Consider the following 23,587-nt stretch of genomic DNA (forward strand, 5'->3'; position numbering starts at 1 on the left):
ACTCCTGCCTCAACACCAGATTATACAGGCACACTACTCTATCACACTAAAAATGCATTCTAGTCTCTATGGTCATTTCCCCCTCCCTGTGAAACTAAGTCAAACTTGCCAATGTATTGATGAGAGCAAGTTTCAGCTGCAGTCAGCGCTCTTTGGATGCTGCTTTGTGAAAGTGAGCCAATACCTACAGACTCACTTATCAGCAGAATGGCTAGCTTACGTCCAGAAACTGTATTGTAAGAGTGACAGATGTAGCAAAAATGGAGCACTAATTTAATTTTCAATTGCAATATCTTCTCTCTGACCTGACAGTTCAAGAAGTTAACACTGAACCACTAAAGTGAGGAAACTCAGTATCAGAGACACTGAAGAGGAATTTCAAGGATGTTTTTTCACACAGCCATTTTCTCTGACTACAGCTTCTCTTGAGACAAATCACTCACTGGTCTGTCTTGGGTGATCTCATATCTATTTAAACCAGCGTGAAGATCCGCACCTTTGATGTGAGTTAATTAAGCTCACATGGCTTTCTCCAGCCTGGCTTCTGTAGCTTTGGAAGTGAAGGGAGACAAATTAGCCCCATCTGTCTAAATGGAAGGGAGTCCTCTCCTGCCATAAGGCACACTTCATTACCCAGCACTGGAGCTGCCTTCCAAGAGCACCAGGAAAGGGAGTTTCATTGAGGCCAACAGCTACCCAGAACACCAGGCCTGCCAAGCACAGGGGTTTTCAAGAGAACCACAATTCTGCGCCATAGGCTGCTCTGCACAGAAGCCTCAAGGGTCTGTCTACAAAAGGATTTCCTGCAATAACCTTTTGTTTAATTCTTGGAACTTCTTGGCAGCAACAGATCTGCAAAATAAATTTGATTTTTTTTCCATAAAGAAGGAACTAACAAACTTCAGTCCATCAGAGGAGATGACCCTTTGCCTTGATCCTGCAGCCATTCATTGTGTAACTGAAGCTTATAGTCTGTACAAGCTCTGGAAGCCTCTCAGTTGCTATACTGGAATCTCAAGAAGAAAGAAAGTACCCTTAAATAATCCACATCATCAGATACAGCTGCTAGAAAAAGGAATCGACCACTCCTTGCTGCTATCTGTAATCTGGGGAAGCAAAGGTAGAAGATACAATTACACAACTTCAGCTCCCACATTTGTTTTAAAGGATTTGACCTTGTAAAAAAACCTGCAGCAATGTGAGCAGATCCCATTCTGGCTCTGCCTCAGTGCTACTGTGCTTCAATAGAGGTATGAACTTTACTTTGGTTATGAGCTTCTGCATGTGTTATACAAGTTACCACCAAAGCAAAACCATAAGCAACATAGAAACAACGAACCAACCAACAAAAGAAAACCCTTCAGTCAGATGTTTATGTGAGACAACATTTGAAGGAAATATCTGTAAGTTTGTATGTAAAAACATACAATTCTCATGGAAACAAACACTGAAAACCTGACAAAACAGACTAAAACCCATTTTTTTTTCTCTGCCACAGATGATCTTTATGAATGTGACAAAAACTAGCAAAGAAGTTTATAATGAAAAAAGCACAGGAATCAGCAATATATACCTATGTACATGTTGTAAATAGTAACAACCATTTACTGGTTTTAAGGGAGAGTAAGGAAATTGTCCAACAAGTGAAAACACATGATGTTTTTGTGGTATGTCCTAAGAGATTCACTCTTAAACCTAACAAAAAGAAGGTATGAGATGACCTGCATACAGACTAGTTTCAGCTGAAGTGGGAGTCCCCAGGGACTCTAGGTAACTAATGGGTGAAAAACTGACTAGCTGGGCTTTAAGAGTAGTGTTTAACCTGCTGTACTTGGAGGCCAGTTACAAGCATAGTAGTGCAGGGACCTAATCTGTTACAAACCCAAGGAGAAAATAGCAGGCACAGTCATCAGGATAATAGATGATGATGCCCACGTTAGGCTGCAGTCACAGAGTCACAGAATGGGTCTGGCTGGAAGGCACCATTGGAGGTCATCTAGTCCAACTTCCCTGCTCAAGCAGGGTCATCCTAGAGCACATTGCTCAGGATTGTATCCAGATGGATTTTGACTATCCCTAGAGAAGACACCACAACCTCTCTGGGCAGCCTGTTCCAGTGCTCAGTAACCCTCATAGTAAAGAAATTCTTCCTCATGTCAATATAGTTGTCATTCAGAGGGGCAGCAATCTCACAAAATTCAACTTGGACAAATGCAAAGTCTTGCTTCTGAGTGGGAGCAAGCCCATGCACTGGCACAGGCTTGGGACTGACTGGCTGGGTCAACCTGCTCTGCAGAAAAGGGTATGTGACAGTAGGCTTAGCACAAGCTAGCAGCATGTCCAGGCAGCAATGGCAGCCAGCAGCATTCCACACTATGTCAATAGCAGCATCGCCAGGAGATCACAGGAAATGATTCTTCCTTGGCACACAGCAGGCCATTCTTGGACCATCAACTCTGACACTGCAGTCCTGCATGCCAGGTGGGCATTAGTAAACTCAAACAAGTCCAGGGAAGAGTCACCATGGTGCTCTCAAGGACTTGAGCCCTTGCCCTCCAAGAAGAGCTGGAAGATTGATCTGTCAGAAAAGACAGTTTGAAGAAGACTTACTGTCAGCCTGCTGGTACCTATGGGGAGGTTATCAAAAACGTGCATGACATGAGAACGAGAGACAACAGGTATAAATTGTCTTGGGCAGTATTTCATAGAATATCAGTCAAAAATAAAAGTTCACTATGAATATAGCAAAGCAGTGTAACAGGTTGCTTGGAGGTCTTCAAACTCAGTCAGATAAAGCCCTGAGGAACCTATTGAGAATTCAGCACTGACAGTGATTTGAGCTGAAGGCTGGATTAGAGACCTCCTGATGTCCTTTCCATCCTGAAGGGCTCCATGACTCAACGTCTCCTACTACAGGCTCTATAATGCATAAAAATGGAAAAGGGTTCACAGGATTCAAGACTGCTTACATTTGGGAGCCTGGAACCAGTATTTGCACCTTGGACTTCTGTAAGGCACTATTTTACAGTTTGCACAGTGCAACTGAAAAACAGCACATAGTTTCATTGTGCTCCCACTGGGAGCATCTCGGAGCAAGGAAACGATGCTTTTGTCAGACACTATCTCACCTCAGAGTTGAGGTTTGCAAGTAAATTTGTGCAAGCAAAAAGTACTCATATTAAAGAAGAAATAAAAAATGCAGACTTCAAGGTTTAATGAATCATAACAAATACCAAGAAAAAAACTAATCCAGCTAACTTCCAAATGCTTAATTGAGTTGGCTGAAATGTTTGTGTTCATGAATGCAACCACATATAGTTATTTCCCTGGGTAGATCTCGTTAAGCTGAAATACTGATTCTTCATCTGGAGCATGAATGGCAATCACTTGTTAATAAAGTCATAACTTGTCTACTTACCAAATCAAGGTCTTGGGAAACCCTCCGCTTGCGCAGCTCTTCCATCCTCTCACACACATCTGTGAAGCAAGTGTTATAGTAGTCTGCATACTGCTGAGCCAGATCATCGATATTTCCCAGGGACCCATCCTACAATGGAGACAAAGAAAACAGGTTAATCAATTCTAAAATTCTAATTTAAAGGTAATAGCACAACTCTGAAGAAACCCCCTCCCTGCAGCACATCCAGCGCACAACACTCAGGTCATTCTCTCCATCCTTAGCCCAGAGCACCCTAACAAGCAAGAACAGTTGGGAACTACAGTACCACAGTTAACTCCTCACAAACAGCTGGGACCTTGATAATGCCAACACAGAGAGCAAAGGCAGGGACAGCAATGCAGAGCAGTGAAACAACATATCCTCAGGTACTAACCGCTTCAATTCCCTCCCACCAACATGTACTTTGTCATATTTTACCTGCTGCTCCCAAGCAGCTGCCCACTCCTCCATTAGCCAGTCATTATCTATGTTTCATTGACCTTATTGACTTCAGAGTAGCCCTGTTTTCCTTGACAGTAACTTACAGCAATTAAAATTATTAAACTTCTTGCTTATAAGCCCAAGCAGCTAGCCTGCAAACAATGACACTTGCAAAGACACTCTGCCAGTTGGTCTTTTAAGATATACTGGACATGAAAACATGGCGTGCTGAGTCTCAAATGCCTGCTCTGCAGGACAGGATTGCTACACTGCTAATAAAAGGACTATGGACAGAAATATAATTGTAATAATCTGTTAATTACAATCCAGATTCATACATTTAAAGTAGTGAATAAAGAAAATGAGAACAAAACAAAACAAAAAACCAGGCTGGATTTTAAGTGACATGAGAAATCTTTCTAAATTTCAGATATGTATGTCGCATCTGTGAGGTGAGGGGGTCGGCAGGTACAATATGCACACACTTAAAATAGGTCCAAAAGATGGGATGGAGTAATTTTGTTTCCCTACTGTATACATTCTTTGAAAAGGTAACAATCTACACTGTGTACCTATCCTGAGAGAAGAACGCAGTGCAGAATGTTATTTCACAGAATCACCTAATCCATTGGGTTGGAAAAGACCTCCGAGATCATCAAGTCCAATCCTTGGTCCAACTCCAGTCCCTTTACCAGATCATGGCACTCAGTGACACATCCAATCTCAGTTTAAAAATCTCCAGGGATGGTGAATCCACCACCCCTCTGGGCAGCCCCTTCCAATGCCTGATTACTCTCTCTGGAAAGAATTTGTTTCTGTTCTCCAACTTAAATTTCCCCTGGCAGAGCTTGAGCCCGTGCCCCCTTCTCCTATTGCTGAGTGCCTGGGAGAAGAGACCAGCCCCCACCTGGCTAGAACTTCCCTTCAGGTAGTTATAGACAGTGATGAGGTCACCTCTGAGCCTCCTCTTCTCCAGGCTAAACAACCCCAGCTCCCTCAGCCTCTCCCCATAGGGCTTGTACTCCAGTCCTTTCACCAGCCTTGTTGCTCTTCTCTGGACCCGCTCCAGCACCTCAATATCTTTCCTGAACTGAGGGGCCCAGAACGAAACACAATACTCAAGGTGTGGCCTCACCAATGCAGAGTACATTGCTGTTGTTAACAGATGCACATGTACAAATATAAAATTATGCCCTGATTATTAAGAAAAAAACTAAGCAATAGAGAAATAATTTAAAAATAACTATGCTAATAATATACATAAATTGCAAGGTAGAATTTTAGCATATGAGCCAGAAGGAACTGTTAATTAGTAACCACACCTTAGTGAAGATGTTGCCATTTGGAAATAAGTCTGTGGTACTACCCTTAAGGTTCTGGAATTTGCTGAAGAGGTAGATCTGTTCTAATATAGTATCACTTCCAGAGAATTGGAAAAAACTTTGCAGTTTAAATCAAAGTGAAAGGCCATTAAATCTCAGAGTCTGTGAAACCCAGTTTCTACTTTTTTGATGTGCAACTCCCCGTGTGCAACAGATATCTCCAGTCCTCAGGAAGTTTTGTAGAGCTCACACTGCCAAAATTCAGAACAGCTTACATTTTCTCAAAGCTACTGTGTTCAGTACAGGTTGAAAACAACTTGCATGTCACTTGTTGGAGCAGCAAAAGCAAAGTAATCACACTTCCCTTACATATCTATGTATTTTTTACTGTTGTTCCTATCATACAACGTGCCAAAGATCTCACATAGGAGATATTTCAAACATTAAAAGATCAGAGTCCTTGTACAAATACACTCTGGAGAACTTCAGACCTTCCAGAGCTGGGAACAAACAATGTTCCACACTGCTAAGCAAGTGTATAGTTTACAAGCATCCTTGAGAATATGACAGCGCTACCCTGCCTTACTACTAGGGGAGCAGTGCTACCTGCTCACATGAGGCAGCAAGAGTATGTCTTCCTCCAGCCATCTCCTTGCTATCCATCACTTCCCAATAAGCTGGGAAAGAAACTTGGACTCTTTCCTGTACCCTAAGTTCCACACAATTTCCTGTGGAACTGGACATCCTTAGGCTGGCTGAGGGCATGCTTGCTGATCGTACATGCACAGTGAGCTGTCCTCACAACATCTGCACATTCAACAGGAGTAACTAGGACTGCACTGTTGGGGAAAAAAAAAACCAACCCAAAACAGAACACCAAACTGAAAAAGCAACCCCAAAACTTAACCTTTATTTGCTCACTTCTGTGGGCAATAAGAAAACACATATGACTTCCAAAGACATGATGTGACATCTGAATTCCATACACTCTACCATAACAAACATCCCTCTTTAAGAGTTACCAAAAATCCCCACTTTGGAGTATCTTGCCCAGCCAGAATCTGTTTATTCTTTGATAAACTTTTCTGGTTAAGAGTACAGGAGGTGGAAACAGTAATTATAGAAGGCAACACAGGAAAGCATCATTCTATTAGAACAGTATGAAATTCGCCTCTTAATTAATTTATTAGTCCATCTCCTTTCTCAATTTCTGAAATCTATGAAATTCATAAAGTAAACCTGCTCCAAAATGGGTGTAACTTGTGAAGGTAAATTCATTACCCTGAAATTGAGTGGAATACTCCAAATCCAAAGACATCAGGTGAACTTCAGCTTAGCCAAGAGCCAGGCAGAGCTAAGGATCACAGCACACTGCAGCGCTCCTCCCCGCACCTTCCCACAAATCCTCAGACACGTAGTCACAGACCATTTGCGGGATACCAGTGGCACTGCCAACGGATGAAACAAAGCTGAACAAGTTCTCATTTTTCATTTGTGCTGGTTTGCAGTTCACTGTGCTATTTTTAAAGGTAATCTCTAAAAGGCTAAAGGCTTGTGACTGTCCCTAGAGAAAAATTAGCTTGACACCAGCACCTCAATTAAAGCCCAAAGAACACAGGTGACCCCACCACCAGCGAGCACGTGGCTGCAAAGAAAGGCCTATTCACAAGTGACCTGGTCTGCCAGTGCCGCAGTGTCCAGAGGAGCGTAGCTGCAGGCACCAGCCCGCCTGACTGACAGGAGGGATTGTTGGCAGTGCTCGGCACTTCCATTAGAGGCTGTGCTTCAAATACAGCCTGATGCCAAAGGGGTTTTCTGATTTTTCATTTTTATAGATTTTAGAAGTATTTGTAACTGTAGCAAATGTAGTGTTCACATTTGTAACAGCTTATGTTCATTGTTTATACATTCTAACCCTTACCACAGATTAGTGGCTTAAATTCTTTTAGCTATTTAGGATCTCTTCAAGGTACAAGAGCTGAAGACTATCAGAAAGGCCTGCAAAACAAGACCAAACATAAACCAACAACCTTGAGTCTAAGAACACTGGAAGAACTTCAAAGCCCGAGGAAGAAGAGCTGATGAAGAACAGAGGGTCCCAGTGACCCCAGCCCCAAAATCCTGGGGGATGGCACAGGGGTGGGACTGGGGCTGGACTGAGAGATGTGTAAACTGGGGATTGGGTGGGCAATATTATAAAAACCATGGAAATCAGTGTTCTAGGAGGAAGGGGGCAGCGCAAAGATGTCATCATGTATTCCTAAAAGCCCCAAGCCTGGCCATTAAAGAATGTACCTTTTTATCTTTCCCTACATTAACTTGGCTCGAAGTCCTGGTTTTGGGGGCACTCACGGCAACAAGCCCATGCCAGCCCTCCAGGGAAGGCTTAGTCCTGTGGCAAAAGTTAATGTCCAAAAAAGATGAAGGAACAGGAAAAAAACCCATAGGCTCTTAGAGATGAGAACTGAAAATTAAAACACACACTCATAGGAGCCCTGCCGTGCAGTTTTGCTGCATTACCAGACCAAGTGTAGCTACAGTTTCACACGGCTGCCACTCTACAAATGCATCCTAACTAGATGTGGACAACTTTGGGGTTTGAAGCCTCCAGTTACAAAAAGATAGAACAAAAATACAAACATTTGCATTTGCACCTCAGCTTGCCAGAAAATTGTAGTGGAAGATGCCGATTGAAACATTTGTCTCTGTGGCCAAGAGCTTCTTTTGTGAGTTTATGCGTGTGGGCATGCAGAAAGCATTGCTATTGTCAAAAGAAATAGGGATACACAAATCAACCCAAGCCAAAGACATGAAGTATTTCACAACTTGCAGCATCCATTATGTTGCATGTAAGTAAATGATGTCATAACTTTCCAAAGGATTATATATCTGATTTATAGGACCTCAAATTTCATCCCTACATACTGTTATCTCCATTCTCCTTTATTCTTTAAGTGCTACTAAAAACATTGTGAAACTTAAAGAAGAGAGAAGATGTTTCATTTTTCTACTGCACTTATAATGGTCAGAAGGACATACTTTAGATATCATCAAACCACAAGTATAACTAACCAGAAGAAGAATTTTGAGCTACAGCATTTCATCTGTCTATTCATTACACTGATCCCCCAACTTCTCCAAATAATTCTAAACTGCCTCACACAAAATTACCCACAGTGTGCTTTGTACTTCTATTTTGGTTTCGAGTGTTTTAAAATATTCATGGAGGAAACATTAGCTTCAGCTTAATAAGTCATTGATTTCTTTATAAAGAATTGAAGGAATTGTCCGAAATGTTTTTTAAAATCCCTAGAATTATTAAAAAATAGAAAAATAAAAGCATTGATATTTAAAAAATATTCCACTCTGATGCATAAATATGCATAAAAATTAGGCAGTGCTAATTTTCATAGGTTTAGAGAAACGTGGACTGCCATTTTAGTTTCACAGGTAAGAAGTAACATACACTTATTTGATACCAAAAATAATAAACTCATGCAACTTTTTATAAGCCTTCAGTTATGTACCACTATGTCCCATTTTGACATGGATGGGTCAGATATTGAAACAGGTTAAGTGAGTAATGAAAAAAGACATTGCTTTTGAACTTCTTCTTACTGATATATCTATAATTCGGTAGCCTTTGAAATGTTCTTAACTGCTTTAGGACAGTAAAATTTTTAAAACCAAGACCTCATAGTAAACTCTTTCTCATTTTGTTACAAATTTAACAGTTAAACAAAGCCCCAGCATGAAGAGTGCTTTACACCAGTTGTGTTATTGCCACACAAACTACAATGTCTCAGCTATATAATCCCACAAATCTTCTCTGGTGGAAAAAAATTCATAAGCAACATAAATAATGAGCAGAAATACCATTCCCCAAACACACCACTTGGAAATTGTTACAATATTTTTCTCCCAAGACTTCACTACTGCCTGAGACCTTTTCATTAAATAGTTTGATAGCCAGGAAAGTAAACAACCTAATATTTATAAAGGGTTAAATGTAAAATGAAGATTTAATAAAATATTCTAATGAAAACAGAAGTTATCTCTGATTTTTATTTTCAGTTGTCAAGTATGTTGCTAAATTTCCATCTCATCATGTATGCATGCAATACTTTTTGGCATCATAAAACACAGAGCAAAATGATGAATTGCCCTGAAATTCCCAGAGAATTAGTTCTGATATGCATATGAATACCAAAGAAATCTACTGGGATTCCTGTCAATGGAGTGACTACAAAGAAAAGTTGGAACAATTTGACACTTATTATAAAGTTAGGATTTATCGGTCACTGCACATCAGTTAGTTTAATGCCCTGGCAGAATCCTTTGTATTTGACATCTGAAAGTGTAAAAATTTTTTATCAGACAGTCCTGCTGGCTGTAAAATTAAGTAAAAATACATTCGTATTTTAAAAACAGTAATAGAATAAAAGCACTACCAGCTAAGGAGGAATATTAGACTCTGCTAAGTAACAAATTTCATGAACCTGCATGTGAATCTAAGTATTAAGCACTAGCACGGCATACATACCTTTTACATAATTCTCCATGCAGAATAAGAGTTTTACAAAAAGCTACCAAAAATACAACTACTTCAGTTTGCACTTTTCTATCTCAGAATCTGAAAAATGCACTACAAAGCTGCATATTCCAGTATATCCTCCTCCTATTCCAGCAGACTGTAGGAACATCAGGAAAGACGTCTTGATTATTGGATATATGTGCTCACTCTCACAGCCACTGGGTGAAATTCATGTAACTGCATGAATCTCAAAAATGTAAAGAAGATGTGCATGCTACAAGCCTGTTTGGTCAGTGAGGCAGATGGGTCTCCATCCACATGTGGCAATCCAGGTTACAGCACACAATGCAACGATACAAGTTCAAAACTTAAAAACCTCCCCAGCTCCGGTCACAGCACATGCATAAACTGGGAGGTTTAGGACCAGGTGAGAAACTGGGAGAAAGACAATCTTTTTTTCCTGTTAAAGTATAAATGAATATAAGAAAGGGCATTGGCAAAGGGAAGATGCCCGTTCACAACACTCTGCAATCATGCCCTGGCAAAGACATGTTTTTGACCTTCACAGGCCAAGATGAGAAAAATCCATTTCCATGCCTGAAACACATGACTACTGTGTGGAGAGTCACTGTAAACATTAGCAGCTTATTTCTGGCAGTTGGATTTTAACAGGGATGCCTACCAAAAATTTGTGGAACATGACCTTGCATTTCAGTAATACCTTTGGTTTGGATAGCTCTAAGAAGTGCATAAATGAAAGTCAGAACATGGGCCAGAGCAAACAGCCTTGTTTGGGGAGGGGAGACGGGTAAGAGAGAGGAGGGCCCAAAAAGTGGTGAAATGAGAATATCTACTGAAGGAAAACATGTTTGTGCCTAATACACATGCTGCTTTCAACAGGACTTCATCTACATAGAACACATTCTGTGAGATGCTTAAAGTTAAGCAGAACTAGTTTAGCTAGAAAGCAAGGAATGCTCAGATTTTCATGGGACAACTTTGACTAAGATACCAGCCCTTTTTTACATATTTTTACTAATGCAAGCTCATAAAAGCCTGAGGAACTTGTGCATCCTTCCCTAAGCAACCTTGGACTGGCAGCAGAACTCCATGCATTGGAAAATATACTAATACTTGAATTCAGGCTACAGTTGATTAATCTGAGAGAGACACGTATTCCAGGTCCTCCAGAGTTCTTTCTAAGGAGATAAATTTAAATCAGATCCAAACCTTTTCAAAACAGAGGAGTTAAACCTGCATCCACCTCTCTGGCTAAAGCTTGCATCTCAATTTGTTACAGTAATACTGACCCACAGCAAGGACAGGCATCTGTAGGAAAACATGAGGTGCTTCATGATAATTTTATCAGCTACACGTTTCTGACCCTCTTACCTGTCCCCTCACTAGCAAAGAATTTCTGGCAGGAATAGGGCTGGTGTTCTGCCTTCTGGCACAGCTTCAAAATGGTTGCATTAAAAAAGAACCCAACAAGCTGCTAGAAAAACACTCCTTTCTTTTTCTAGGGCTTGGAAAGGACAATCATCCATTCTGTGGAACTAACAATTCCATCATCCATGAAATGACAGGTTCAAAGTCCGTCTTGACAGTCAGCAGGGTAAGAAATGTGAATGAGACAGAAGTGCAAGGCCAGGCAGCCAGTGCTTGCCTTGATATTCAGGAGAAGGCATAAAAAAGTCAAGTGTAGAAGTCATGACATTTTTATATTGAGAACAGCTATTTTGGAGGGTGCTGAAGGGTTGCCATGGTTCCCTTGACCTCTCTATAACTGGACACTCTGAGAACAAAGAGAACATACAGATCAGACTGATTCAATAGAAGACTTTCCATTAATTATTATGGCATCTGAGGGTTGAGTCATTAAACTATATGGCTTTACAGATGGAGTTACAAAAATAGATCTAATAATACTGTGTCAAACTCTCTAGAGCATGGTTAAAATGGTTATAGATTCTGTACAATAAGCAGAATGCGCAATTACACACTTTGATATTAAAGACTACAGAAGTTATCTGAAGTAACATACAACCCACTGACTTCAGTGCACATTCACTCTAGATCCAAAAAAATATATTAAACCAGAGTTTTTTCACATGTATATATATATATATATATATATATATGAATGCCCCATCTTTACAGCAACAAAAAAAAAACTCTTACCCTTTTCAAAATACTGCAAATAAAGTGGTTTTTTTCATCATCAGTACCACAGTCTTTCCCCCCCACACACTTTTCATAGTAAAGCCTCAAACTCTTTGCCAAGAAGGTATAACAAAGCATCTCTGGAAAAACATTCTGCATGTGATTTACACTTTTCCCTCTGTAAACTGAAATAAATTTGAAAGCACACCACTGGGATCCCTCTCTCTGGCATGCAAACAAGGAAGTCCTCCATAGAAAAAACAAAAACACACGCATGCTAACAAAAAACCTGCATCTATGCAAATATACATTCCAACATACTTAAAAAGTAGGTATTTATCGCAAGTAGAACCAAGTGTTGATAGGAAAGAATATATGCAAATTTTATTCACAAAAGTGAGTTCAAAGCATCCTTAATGTCCAGCATCCCTAATAACCAGTGTATCATCCTCTAACCTCCTTTCCCTGAGGTGATCTGCACCAAGCTCATCAAAACGTAACTCAAAATTCTTGTCTGCTTTGATACTTGAAAGGCCACCACTACCCACTAGGCTGGTCAGCAGTCAGGCACAAGTTGTTATTGTCAGCTTGTAAAGCAGAGTAAGTTAACAACTCCTGAAGCCATGTAATAGCTGCACCTGACATCATCTCTCATTAGTTTTGCCTTCCTTGCTCTGACTGCCTTCTCCTTTTGCACACTATTTGCTGAGACTTCTTCTCAAATTGAGTGGAAATGTATCTCTTCACGTGAACCAGCTACAGTGGGCTTCTGTCCTGAGGCTTGGAGCAGAAACAAATGGTAAACAAAAGATTAGCAAGAATTAAGAAACGTACATATATCTGATTAATGCACCATTAAGGAGATGGAGATGAATTTCTTGTTTCAGATTTGGGAAGCTTAGCATATGTTATGGGTGTGGCTTCATGTTTGAGATAAGTTAGGGCCTAATGAAACAGATATGCAAATGCCAAACATTACAAGTAGATGATGAAATAAACCTTTATTACAGTGAGTTGGCTGTATCAACTGGGACAGTGAAGGAAGTCTCATTAAAGTTCTTTTCTTTATATCTACTAGTAACACAGTATGACAAAAACAAACTTTCCATGATATTTGGGACTATATAACTGAGGTATGAGCAATCATTAAAATAGTAGCCTGAAAAAAAACAGGCAAGTCTCATTTACAGTATTTCCCAAGGTGTTAAAGTTGCTCAGAAAAAGTAAACTTTCGTCATGGTTATGCCCAAGTTTTACAAACAAAATAAATTTCCAAGTGTCCATAGCAGGGGAAAATGATCACCTTTAGCTTAAACTTTGCTATGCTTTTCACCTGGACAGTTTGGCACAAGCAGGACATACCTTGCCCAGAAAAAGCAAAGTTCACTAAAAAAACTCCTTCTCATTCTTCTTTCCCTGTTTCCCCTGCTCCTCTCCCTTGCTTTTTCAGTGTACTACTGTGTGCTCCTTGCCCTTTTATTTCTGCACTTCTGGGCTTGGGGTTTCTCCCCCCACCCTTTCTGAGAGCCAGGCCTGAGATATTGAGCAAGTCCCTATTGGAAGCACTTTCCCATAGCCCACCAAAACCCAGCAGTACTGGATTCAGGGATGCATGAGTAAATAAGGAGAGCCCTCGATGCCTTCCCTCATTTCTCACCACCTCAGCAGCTGAATCCTGCATTGGACCTTCCCCCCAGCTACAATTACTGAAGAGCAGAGAAGAGAGTACAGCCCTCTCCCACTCTGCAGGAAATCCAGCATGAGGAGAACCCAGCAGGGATGCAGTCACCTCACATTTCTCCCGGCTGGACAAGCCTATCACCTCATCTGCACTTACATGGCAAGAGCTATGGGGCAGCACTGCATCTTGCATCACCCAGCTCAGCAATGAGAATCCCAGCATTTGGAACTGCTACTACAATGTCAGGAAGTTGGGTGTGACAGTAAACGCAATTACTTACATGCCCATGTGCCACTTCAGAGGCCTACTTCCAAGAGACAGGCACTCTCCTGCTTTCCACTGTAGGTTTCAGAAAGAGGGAAAGGCAATCTTGGAATATATGCCTTCACTTCAAAATATGTTCTTACAAAGCAGGGAAAAATACTGCTCTGCCCATTAAGGCAAGACAGAATTTCTCCAGTGTTTTGGGAGTAGATAGGGAAATCAGCAGTCCTGGTTGTACTGCATAGCCCAGAGCCCCTGCCCTTGATTTACTGCTGCAAGCTGCCAGCTGTAGAAAGCCAGAACACTGATGTTTAACTGCTTTCTCAAACTCTGCTATTTTTCTGTTTCTTCCTGCTAGAAATTCAGCAGTTTGCACCCAACACTTCTGCGTACTCAGGGACTAACCTCGCCTTCACTCCTACCACTTTCTGACAGGACATCTTTTACCAGGAAAGGAAACAACTGTAATTGAGCATGGCAGCAATCCATGTTTCCCCATGTAATCTTAGCAGCAGAAGAAATGGTTTCCTGTAGCTCCTGTAAGGAAGCTGCACCCAGGGCCCCCCTCACCGATGCCGCCCATCCCACCCGCCTGTGCTATCCCTGCAAACCTTCACTTTTGCAGAGACCATGTGCCCTGCTCTGGCAGAGAGGGGTGGCGTCAATAAGCTAGCTTAAATAGACACCCCACAGTCAGAACAAATATTCTAAAACCAGAAAGACTGCCTATCTTGAAGCACTTCAGTGAAGCTTCAGCTTTTGTCTCTCAGTAGAGGCACAACACGTTCAATCACTGTAGGTAGCATACAGGAGAGCTAAATATAGAGCTGCTCATGAAACACTTCATGGCACTGGGCTGAGGTTTTTTATCACCTTAACTAAGCTTCCTGAAGTCTCTTTGGAGAGTGTTTTATTTAGGAGCAGTAAAGCACAGTTATCAGGGGGTTTCAGTTCATTTAATTAAGTTGAATACAATTACACTCCAGTGGGTCTTAAAAATGCAAGAATCTATTTAAATATTATTTAGATGGATATCTTTAACTACCACAGATTGCACAGGGCTTCATGTTTATATCAATTAGGGATATCAACCCAGCAAAAAGAACTCCATCTCTTGCCAGTTTATAATCTTTTCCACTCTGGGATCTCATATTTTATTTACTCATTTCCCTTTATCTGTGTACAGCAAAGATGGGCTTTTTGCTTTCCTGTGTGCTCATACTGCTTCATCATTGCCCAAGCACTTCATAAGCAGGCTAAATAGGCCTCTTACACAAATAAAAAAGGAGTATTTCTGCTTACCAACAGAGCACATCCCACAGGGTCTGGGCTTAAATAACTGTGTGGTTGCCACATGACCCGAGTGTTTCAAGCACGTATTTCTCTGAAGGAGCAACATTATTACTTAGAGGAGTTCACCAACATGCAGGATGCCATGTGCTTGCTTCAAGAAAGTGCTTGAGCCTCTGGCTGCTGTCAGTCCAGTGGCTCTGCCCACTAACAAGAGACACAAGGACATTGGATGAAGCTGCATCAAAAGAAGTTCAGATTGAACAAAGAGTTCTTCACCGAGAGGGTGGTCATTTACTGGAACAGGCTCCCCATGGAACTGGTCACAGCATGAAGCCTGTCAGAGTTCAAGGAGCATCTGGACAGTGCTTTTAGTCTTGTGGTTTAATTTTAGGTAGTCCTGTGAAGAGCAGGGAGTTGGACTCAACTTGGGTCCCTTTCAGCTTGAGATATTCTATGTTGCTCTTAGTGGAGACGGGATGCATCGCTCAAGTGCTGCACATTACAACAATGCATCTGAAACTGAGGCATGAAACAGTTTGAAATGGCTAAAGGGATCATAGAAATCAGAAAACCTTGCAAAAAATTGTGTCTCTACAAAACCTGGTAGCTGTTTCTCACTGATCCAAGGCCCTGAATCACAGGCTGAAAGAAAACAACTGTAGATAAAGACACTTGGACTTGGATCTAAGCCCTCACTTGAGCAACTTCTCTAAACACAGCAACTTGAACATCAAAAGGAGAACATCCTGCTAACTAACCATTTGTCAGGACAGTTGTCATGCCAAAGAAAAACATCTCACCTTGCTGTAAAAGCGACAGTAACATGAGAAGAAACTCAGATGGAAAGAGTTTCCTCACAGACTCTGCTTCTCAGATGAAGAGACCAGTCTCAGGAAACACCAACCCATGAACACAGCAAGAGCAGTAGGACAACCTATGTACTAGGATGCATCTGAAGCAACACAAAACCAGCAGGGAGCTCTCTGAGCAAAAAAGATGTTACACAGTATGCACCATCATCAGTTTCAAGACAAAGTATGTATAGTAAATAGAGCTCCTTCATACACAAAGAATTAGGACTTGAAGGGAAACAAAGATTTTGACTCTCTCAAAGGGAAAGGAAAATCACTTCTTTTTAGATGTGGTGATCTCTTCAAAGCTTGAGAAGTACAACCCGAAACACTAAGACTGGTTCAGAATTGGTTACATATGACCAGGGAATCGGGGCAACGGAATGACTCTAGGAAAATTGCAAATTGCACTCTTATCCCCAGACTGTTTTATCTAACAAGCCCTCTACTACAAATTACCCATTTAAAGTATCTGCTGGCAATACCTGGATGGCATAGCTCTCCATGACTCACATGCACATCAATCGTTACCCACCTACAGCCTGCATTTATCTTTAAGCAGAACCAAAACAAGGTGCTACAAACCAGACACAAAGGCTTACTTTGCTCTCTGATATCCCTACTCAGTGCCTGAAATAAGCCCTGCCAATTCTGGAGCAGGCTTAAATCTCCATTATTCATTTCCTGTGTGCTCTCTGCCGTCCACACCACTCAGTCACCTCCTCAGGGCCTCCACAAAGCCAGCCTGCCTGCTGACCTTCCCCTGCCAAGGTCCTGGTGCGTGCTTTAGCCATTTCCTGCCATGAAGGCAGCAATTCTTCCTTTCACATGATCCTTCTAAATCCCTCTTCCAAGCAGTTGCAAGTTACCCTTCTCAGCTGGGACTCTTTTCACTTTTCTGGCCACAGAATACTGAGTCACTGCACCTCCATCCGCTATCATCCTCTGTTTCTGCTTTTTATGAGAGGTATTTTCCTAAGAGAGGCATGAGTCTGGAGGAAAAAACCGCTTCACTGCTCTATTTTTTTTTTAACTACTGAACTCCCCCACAGCAGGGAATCTGCCTCAGAAAGGCAGAAGGGGCAGGGAGGAACTAACAAAATTTTTTACCCCCTTTTCCTGGTAGTTTATAACATAAATAACTATCTGTAAGCATTTTGCAGTAGTTGTTACTGGGTTCGGCAGATGCAGAACGAAGATTTGCACAATCTTTTGTATTCTTAGTACACTTGAGACACAGATTAAACCCACAAGTAACTTGGCAAAGATTACTTGAAGAATGCACAGTTCCATCACAGATAAAGCAACACTGAGAACACCCATCTCTTTTTCCCTCCTACTTTCAAACTCCACTCTGACCAAACCCAGGCAGACTCATCATGACTATGATAACAAGGATATGCAGAAGCACCCCTTTCCTTTCTCATTTATGCATGGCCACACACCATACGTGGTATGAAGCTATTCTTCACCATCATCATGCCAGTATTTTGATGAGGTCCTTGACCTTATGTTCTCTGTTAACTTCCTGAGTTTAGACAGCTATCATGCAGAGCTTAGGTTTTACAAAGTTTATCCATCCCCACGTATATACTCACTTCTTGACACAAAATCTAAACAATACCTTGCTAGGTTTGAGCTGAGCAAGAAACAACATACCTCACTGAGCCAAAACATCCCAATATCTCTTCAATTTGGCACACATCAGAAACACAGCACCATCGTGGAAAGGGATCGCACAGGATTAGACTCCAGTTCCTGTCTCGTTGTATAACACTCAGAATAAAGGCAAGTGTAATTAAAGAGGTAGAAAGAACTTTTAATGACGGACAATCCTTTTGCACTACCCACAACTGAACAGTCTCAACTCATGAAATAAGAAATAAAATACACTTTCATGAAAATTCTCCAAACAATGAATGGGACAAACCATCACAAAATATAATGAAAAATAGGCATCTTTCAATTTTTATTTGTACAGCGCGCAGTAAACAAGGTGGGAACTTTTAACACATACGCAGGAAAACTGGCAGAGAAACTTAATTAATAAAAGACGCGAATTTGCCATTCTCCTCTTTCCTCTAAAAGGAAAACACAACCTCAGAGAAACCTTAGAGAAGGATGGTATGTAAAAAAAAAAAGTCCAAAGAATTTGCCATGTACAAAGACAACATGCCCCACCAGCAGGAAATCTGCCTCTACTCAGCCCTTTTTCTCCAGTGAAATGAAAATAGGCAGACCTAAGGAAACACACTCAGTGGGGGGAGAGATGCCTACTAGTGCAGCCACAGGAGTACTCCAGCTGTGCAGGGACATCAGTGCCAGCATACCTTCACCGTGGTACCTGGAACTGCCTCTGCTATCCATATTTTTCAGGGCGTAATAGCAGCCTGCACACAGCCTGTTCTTACTTCTGCTGAGATCAGTGGTAAAAATGCAAGTGACCTCAAGGAAAGCAGGAACACAAACAACTTCTGCGGTGGAGATCCCCCACTGTGTTTGCTGTGCTGAAAACATCACATATTGATATGCCAGCAAAAAGCAAATATCTGTTCTGAGACTAATTAGCCCTCAGTCTGACACAAATCATCATGTAAATTCAATAAAGATCAGGTGAGAAACTGGCCAAGGTTTACTGTCACAGGCACTAGCATCCCTGCTCTACTGCCCATCAACTGCTGTATTTCTTGGTATCCCTGATGTGACAGTTGTCTGTGAGCTTCTGATTGCTTGCTTGACTGTCAGAAGAAAAATTTCCTCTAGAAATTTCCTCACCTTACCAGCTTTTTTGGTTTCAAAATACAGTACCCTTACTTGTCCTCTGACAAAATGTTGCATAGGGAAATCTGTTCTCCCCAGCCTTTATATAAAGCATACTCCCACACACACTCAGAAGCATTGTGTTTTTAAAGCGTAAACATATGGTCATCTTGAAGATGGAAACTTGAAGACAGGAACCATGACTGACATTTAACATACAGTCTGTCCCCAACTTTTCCTGTTTTATAATGACTATTCATGAATCCAAAGGTGGGAAAGAAACCTAATAATGGAGTGGAAATCACAACCTGCAAGTTGTGGTGCATATTATATATTAATACAAACATGTAACTGTAAACCAGAACTTTTCTTCTTTTCATCCTCAGAGATAATAAATAGCAGTTTAAATGCAAAGTGTTTATCATCAGCTTCCAGAGCTACTACACTAACCGGGCCAAACATTGAAAGTTCCAAAACTCACAAGTATTAGAAAAATTACTCTGTACTGGAAGCTACGTTAAGTCTATGCAGTGATATAGATAACAATACAAAACACATCTAATGTGGATGGTGAAAAGAGATGACCCTCAATTGAGCAACAGAAAAGTATTTTCAATTTGCACTCCATCCCTAGGATGCACTAGAAATTTCTGGCGTAAAAATCCCTTGTGGCTGAGCTGCAATAGGCAGGAAGCTTCTGCTGGAAGACTGCAAGCACAGAATCCAAAGAGAAAGACAGTGCTTCAGAACCTTAACACATACAGATAAACAGAGATAATTAACAAGCTGAACACAAACATCCAAATATCCCATCAGTTTTAAGTCCATAAAATCCACAGATTCTTCAGCAATGACGTATCATTTCTAAAGGTGTATACTACTACTGGCCCAGCAACACACCCTAAAAGCCTGAAATGCCTTTTATTCTGAAGTGCAGTGTAGTGCTGTGCAATGAGCTCTAGCACATGCTTTCATCTGAGCTCCAGCTCTGGATGTGCACTCACTGAAAGAACTTCTAACACTGCCACCATGGTGCAATGAGGTCTCATGTTTCCTTCATCGAGTTAGACTGGGGTTACAGTCAAGCAAGAGAGCAGGCTCTGCAAAGCAGGGTCTACCTGTGCTGGCATTGAAAGGACCAGGAGGGTAAACTCATCTGAACTTTTGAAGGAATGACAAAAGATGCATTTTGCTTTTTTCTTAAAAGCCTACAGGCCACACACTGCTCTACTATAAATAAACTTTGTGCCTTGGGCACCTGAAGTTTTATGTAAACAGTGCAGAAAGTAGACCCTTTATCTTTTGTTCCTCTCTTTATCTTCTGTTTTCATATACCTATCACCACTGCACAAAGCATCTTCAGTTGCAAGTGAGGGGGTTAGGAGCATCTCACAATCAAGAGATTGCTCAGGTAATCTCAATTTAATATTTTAACAAGCACGGTGCTATTTCCACTACCATCTATTGGCTCTCATCATGCTTGCTAAAAAGCTTTCCAAGTATTGCTTTTATTATCATACTAAACCTAATCTCCTTAAACTCACACTCCCACACACAAAGAATATACTGAAGATGGAGAACATTGCGAGATAAAATATTAGTAAGGCTGTTACCAAAGAGCAAAAAGCACTGTATATCATCATAAATACCGTGACAATAATAAAGCACGAAAGGATGTATTTCTATTCTTGATGATAATATTACCACGCTCGTCTTCTTCAATATGTGTGTTTACGCATGCACATAAAAACAACCATATTTTTTCCATCCGGAGGCCTGATGGTGCAAACTGATCTCCAAAGTATATCCCCATGTCCATGGAGGGCCACAGGGAAGACAAATCAGCAAAATATCATGGGCTTGTAACAGAGCAGACCTGCAACAGCATTCCAAACCAGACTGCGATACAGGTATTAGAAACCAGTTCCCCAATTTACTGCATGACTTTACATAAAAAAGCCTGAAAGTGCGATTTATAAATAATTGTTGTCTTATATTCTTAAGCTTGTCTATCTAATTATTCCAGTTACACCTTGCTTAAAACTGTTTTGCACATAGGTTATACAATCCCCACTCTCAATTTCAAACCCTTTATAGGAAATGTGCCTCTAAAACTAGTAGGTAGCACAAAAATGCATATCCAGGTATCATTAAAACTTAAACCATTAAGTATTTTATTATACCAATCTTAGTTCAAATAAAACCAGCACAGTATAACTGTGTGCTTCAAAACATGTCAGTAGACAGGAAAGGTCTGCCATTACCGTAAGCCAGAAAAAATGTTCCCTTCCCCTCAAAAAGATCAAAGCAGAGCCAGTGTGCCCACACCTGACCCACACCTCAGCTACTGCACTGTGGTTGGGGCAGCTCCTTTTATTTTTCAAGTAGTTATTTTCAATAATGGAAATCTGTGTTGTGAACACTTGTGTCCAAACTGTGTGGTAATTCTTCTCTGCCAATGGGACAGTTACGTCTTTTGATGTCAGGGAGAAACAAAAGCCCTTCTTTACCTAATCACATAAGATGTATCTGCATACATTTTAATGGAGAACATGCTTTTATAGTAGAAACTTTGTTTTTATAGACTTGCACAGATTAAACCTAGTTCTTTCATTTTTTTTTGAAAACTTGGAATCCAGATCCTTGCAAAGCCACCTCAGCATTCCCACAGTCACAATCACCTTCTTCCTCCTCCCACCACCAATAATGGCATCAGACAAAGCAGCAGGTTCATTAGTCATTGGCTGAGTCAAGCAATCACAAAGAGGAAAATTGTTAGCAGCACTTTATATTAACACAGGTATTGCAACAAATCACTTTGCTGGGTCACTACAAGGTAATTCCTACTCATTCCGTGTTACTGAAACTCCTGAAGTCCAAGCACAACATGCACTCTATACCATTAATACTGGACAACAGGGCAAGCGGAAAAGGAAAAAGTCTGTGCTGCTACACGAAGCAAAAGCTACAACCATACATTCCAAATGACAAGAGGGTGACCCAGAAGGGTGCAGGAAGCAGGACTGACAGCACCACCACTGAGCACCCTCTCCTTCACAATGCCACCCCTGGAGGCAAAAAAAATCCTGAAGAAGCAGAGTCCAGAGCCAAAGCTGGAGCAGTTCAGCCTGGGTCTGGAAGAACAGATTCTGACACAAACACCCTTGCCCCAGGCACTGCCCATTCCCTCCATCCCTTGGCCCTGTGCCATGTCCGGCAGTGACCCTGCTCTGCTGTGCCCCAGTCACTCCATTCACACAGCTTAACCTCTCTGCTCCTGCTGTTTGCACACCACATTGCACAATCAGCACTAATTTACACAGCTTTCTAGACAGCAACAGAGTGAGCATTATCTGTAAAATGTCATTTGCTCTCACATAAACTCTTATTTTTAGTGTTTCACCTGACTGCAGAAAATGGTAACCAACATGTATGGCATTCCATGCAGTAAAGGTCCTTTAAGTGCTCATGTTTAACACTTTTTCGTTTTCCACACCAATCTTCACATTTTCTTTCTGTTTAGAGCCTGTCATTTTTTCACAACCACAATAAAAAGGAGGCAGCATTACTGGCAAATTCTGGCAATGTGAAATTCCACTGCTCCTAAAAAACCAGAGAGAGCATGGTTGATTCACTTTCAAAAGGTGAAAAAAGTATGAGAAAAAGAGTATTTCCAAGTTGGTATTCACAGCAAATCAGCAAGAGAAAGCATCTGCTTTCAAGAAAGAATGAAGAAGGCACCAGAACCAAAACCTCTTATCATTCCCAACTGTGTAGGGTCTTGTGGGGACTAAACTCTCTGATGAAGACATCTGTTTCATGTGTCCTGACATGCAAGAAAAAGCCTAGACCAAAGGTTATCTCTATGAGCTGTCTTTCTTCATAAAAGGATTAGCACTGCTAGGCATAACATTGCATGGAAAGGGAAAGGAGATACAACAGGTTAAGTTTAAATTATAAAATTGAATCCAACACCTAAGCTGACAGTCACTCTGTTTTGATTTCTTTATTTGAAAGTAAAAATACTCCATAGTTTTGCAAAACAGAGAAAAACAGTATCTGATAGTTTGAAAGCAGAGGTCAGGCCTTCTGGGTTTATCCTTATTGTTACAACTCTGATATGCTTTAAAAATGCACTCCAAAGTCGAAGTTGAAAAGAAACATTTTGAATAGGAATGTCCCAAAGCTCTTTTTCAGCTAATTACACGGTGCTGCAGCCACTCTGCTGACATGTTGTCAATAAAAATCGGAAAAAGTGAGTATATTTCATTTCCAAAAGCACATTCTACCTGGAGCAGCTACTGAGTTGCCTGTGCTTTTCCACAGAGCCATGGTGGATGTTCATGGGTTCAGCTGGAGTGGTCTCTCAGTGCCAAGCAGACACCAGAGAAACAGCCACCCAGCGAGCCACTGGAAGAGCAATGGAGTAGAGAGATTTCCACAGGTCACAGAGACCTAATGATGGTTTAAGGAAGAGCAATCCTGGAAGAAATCTTAGGCTGGTGTGAGCTGCCACAACTCCTCCTGGCACTCCTGTTACTGCTTTTATCAGTCAGCCATCTACTTCCCTGATCCCTTTAGATATCCAGGCTCAAGTTACCCTTCACAAACTATGTTAGCCAGTATATAATGACATGTTATCCAGTCCCATTTATCAGCTGGCATCTTTCTCTCTTTCAGTTTGTTTCATTATTACTTTGATAAGAAATTCAAATAGTCACTGAAACACAGAGAGCAAGATAGATAATATATGTAAATAGCAGGGCTCCCAGTACAAAGCCAAGCGAGTTTTATTGTCCTCAAAATACTCTGTTCTCTTTAGATAACAGTAGATGGTGG

General features: G+C 41.1%; 1 protein-coding gene across 5 annotated transcripts in view; it reads right to left on the reverse strand.

Moving 5' to 3' along the window:
• LOC139669006 (SAM and SH3 domain-containing protein 1-like) overlaps positions 1 to 23,587 on the reverse strand; it is a 566,693-nt gene that overhangs the window by 96,962 nt on the left and 446,144 nt on the right. For all 5 annotated transcript variants that reach the window (XM_071549356.1, XM_071549360.1, XM_071549355.1 and 2 more), the window contains exon 2: positions 3,419 to 3,547. In XM_071549356.1, coding sequence (XP_071405457.1) covers positions 3,419 to 3,547 — 129 coding nt within the window. The remainder of the gene's footprint in view (positions 1 to 3,418; positions 3,548 to 23,587) is intronic.

This window comes from Pithys albifrons, chromosome 2 (genome assembly GCF_047495875.1).
Source record: "Pithys albifrons albifrons isolate INPA30051 chromosome 2, PitAlb_v1, whole genome shotgun sequence".
Taxonomy (NCBI): Eukaryota; Metazoa; Chordata; class Aves; order Passeriformes; family Thamnophilidae; genus Pithys; species Pithys albifrons.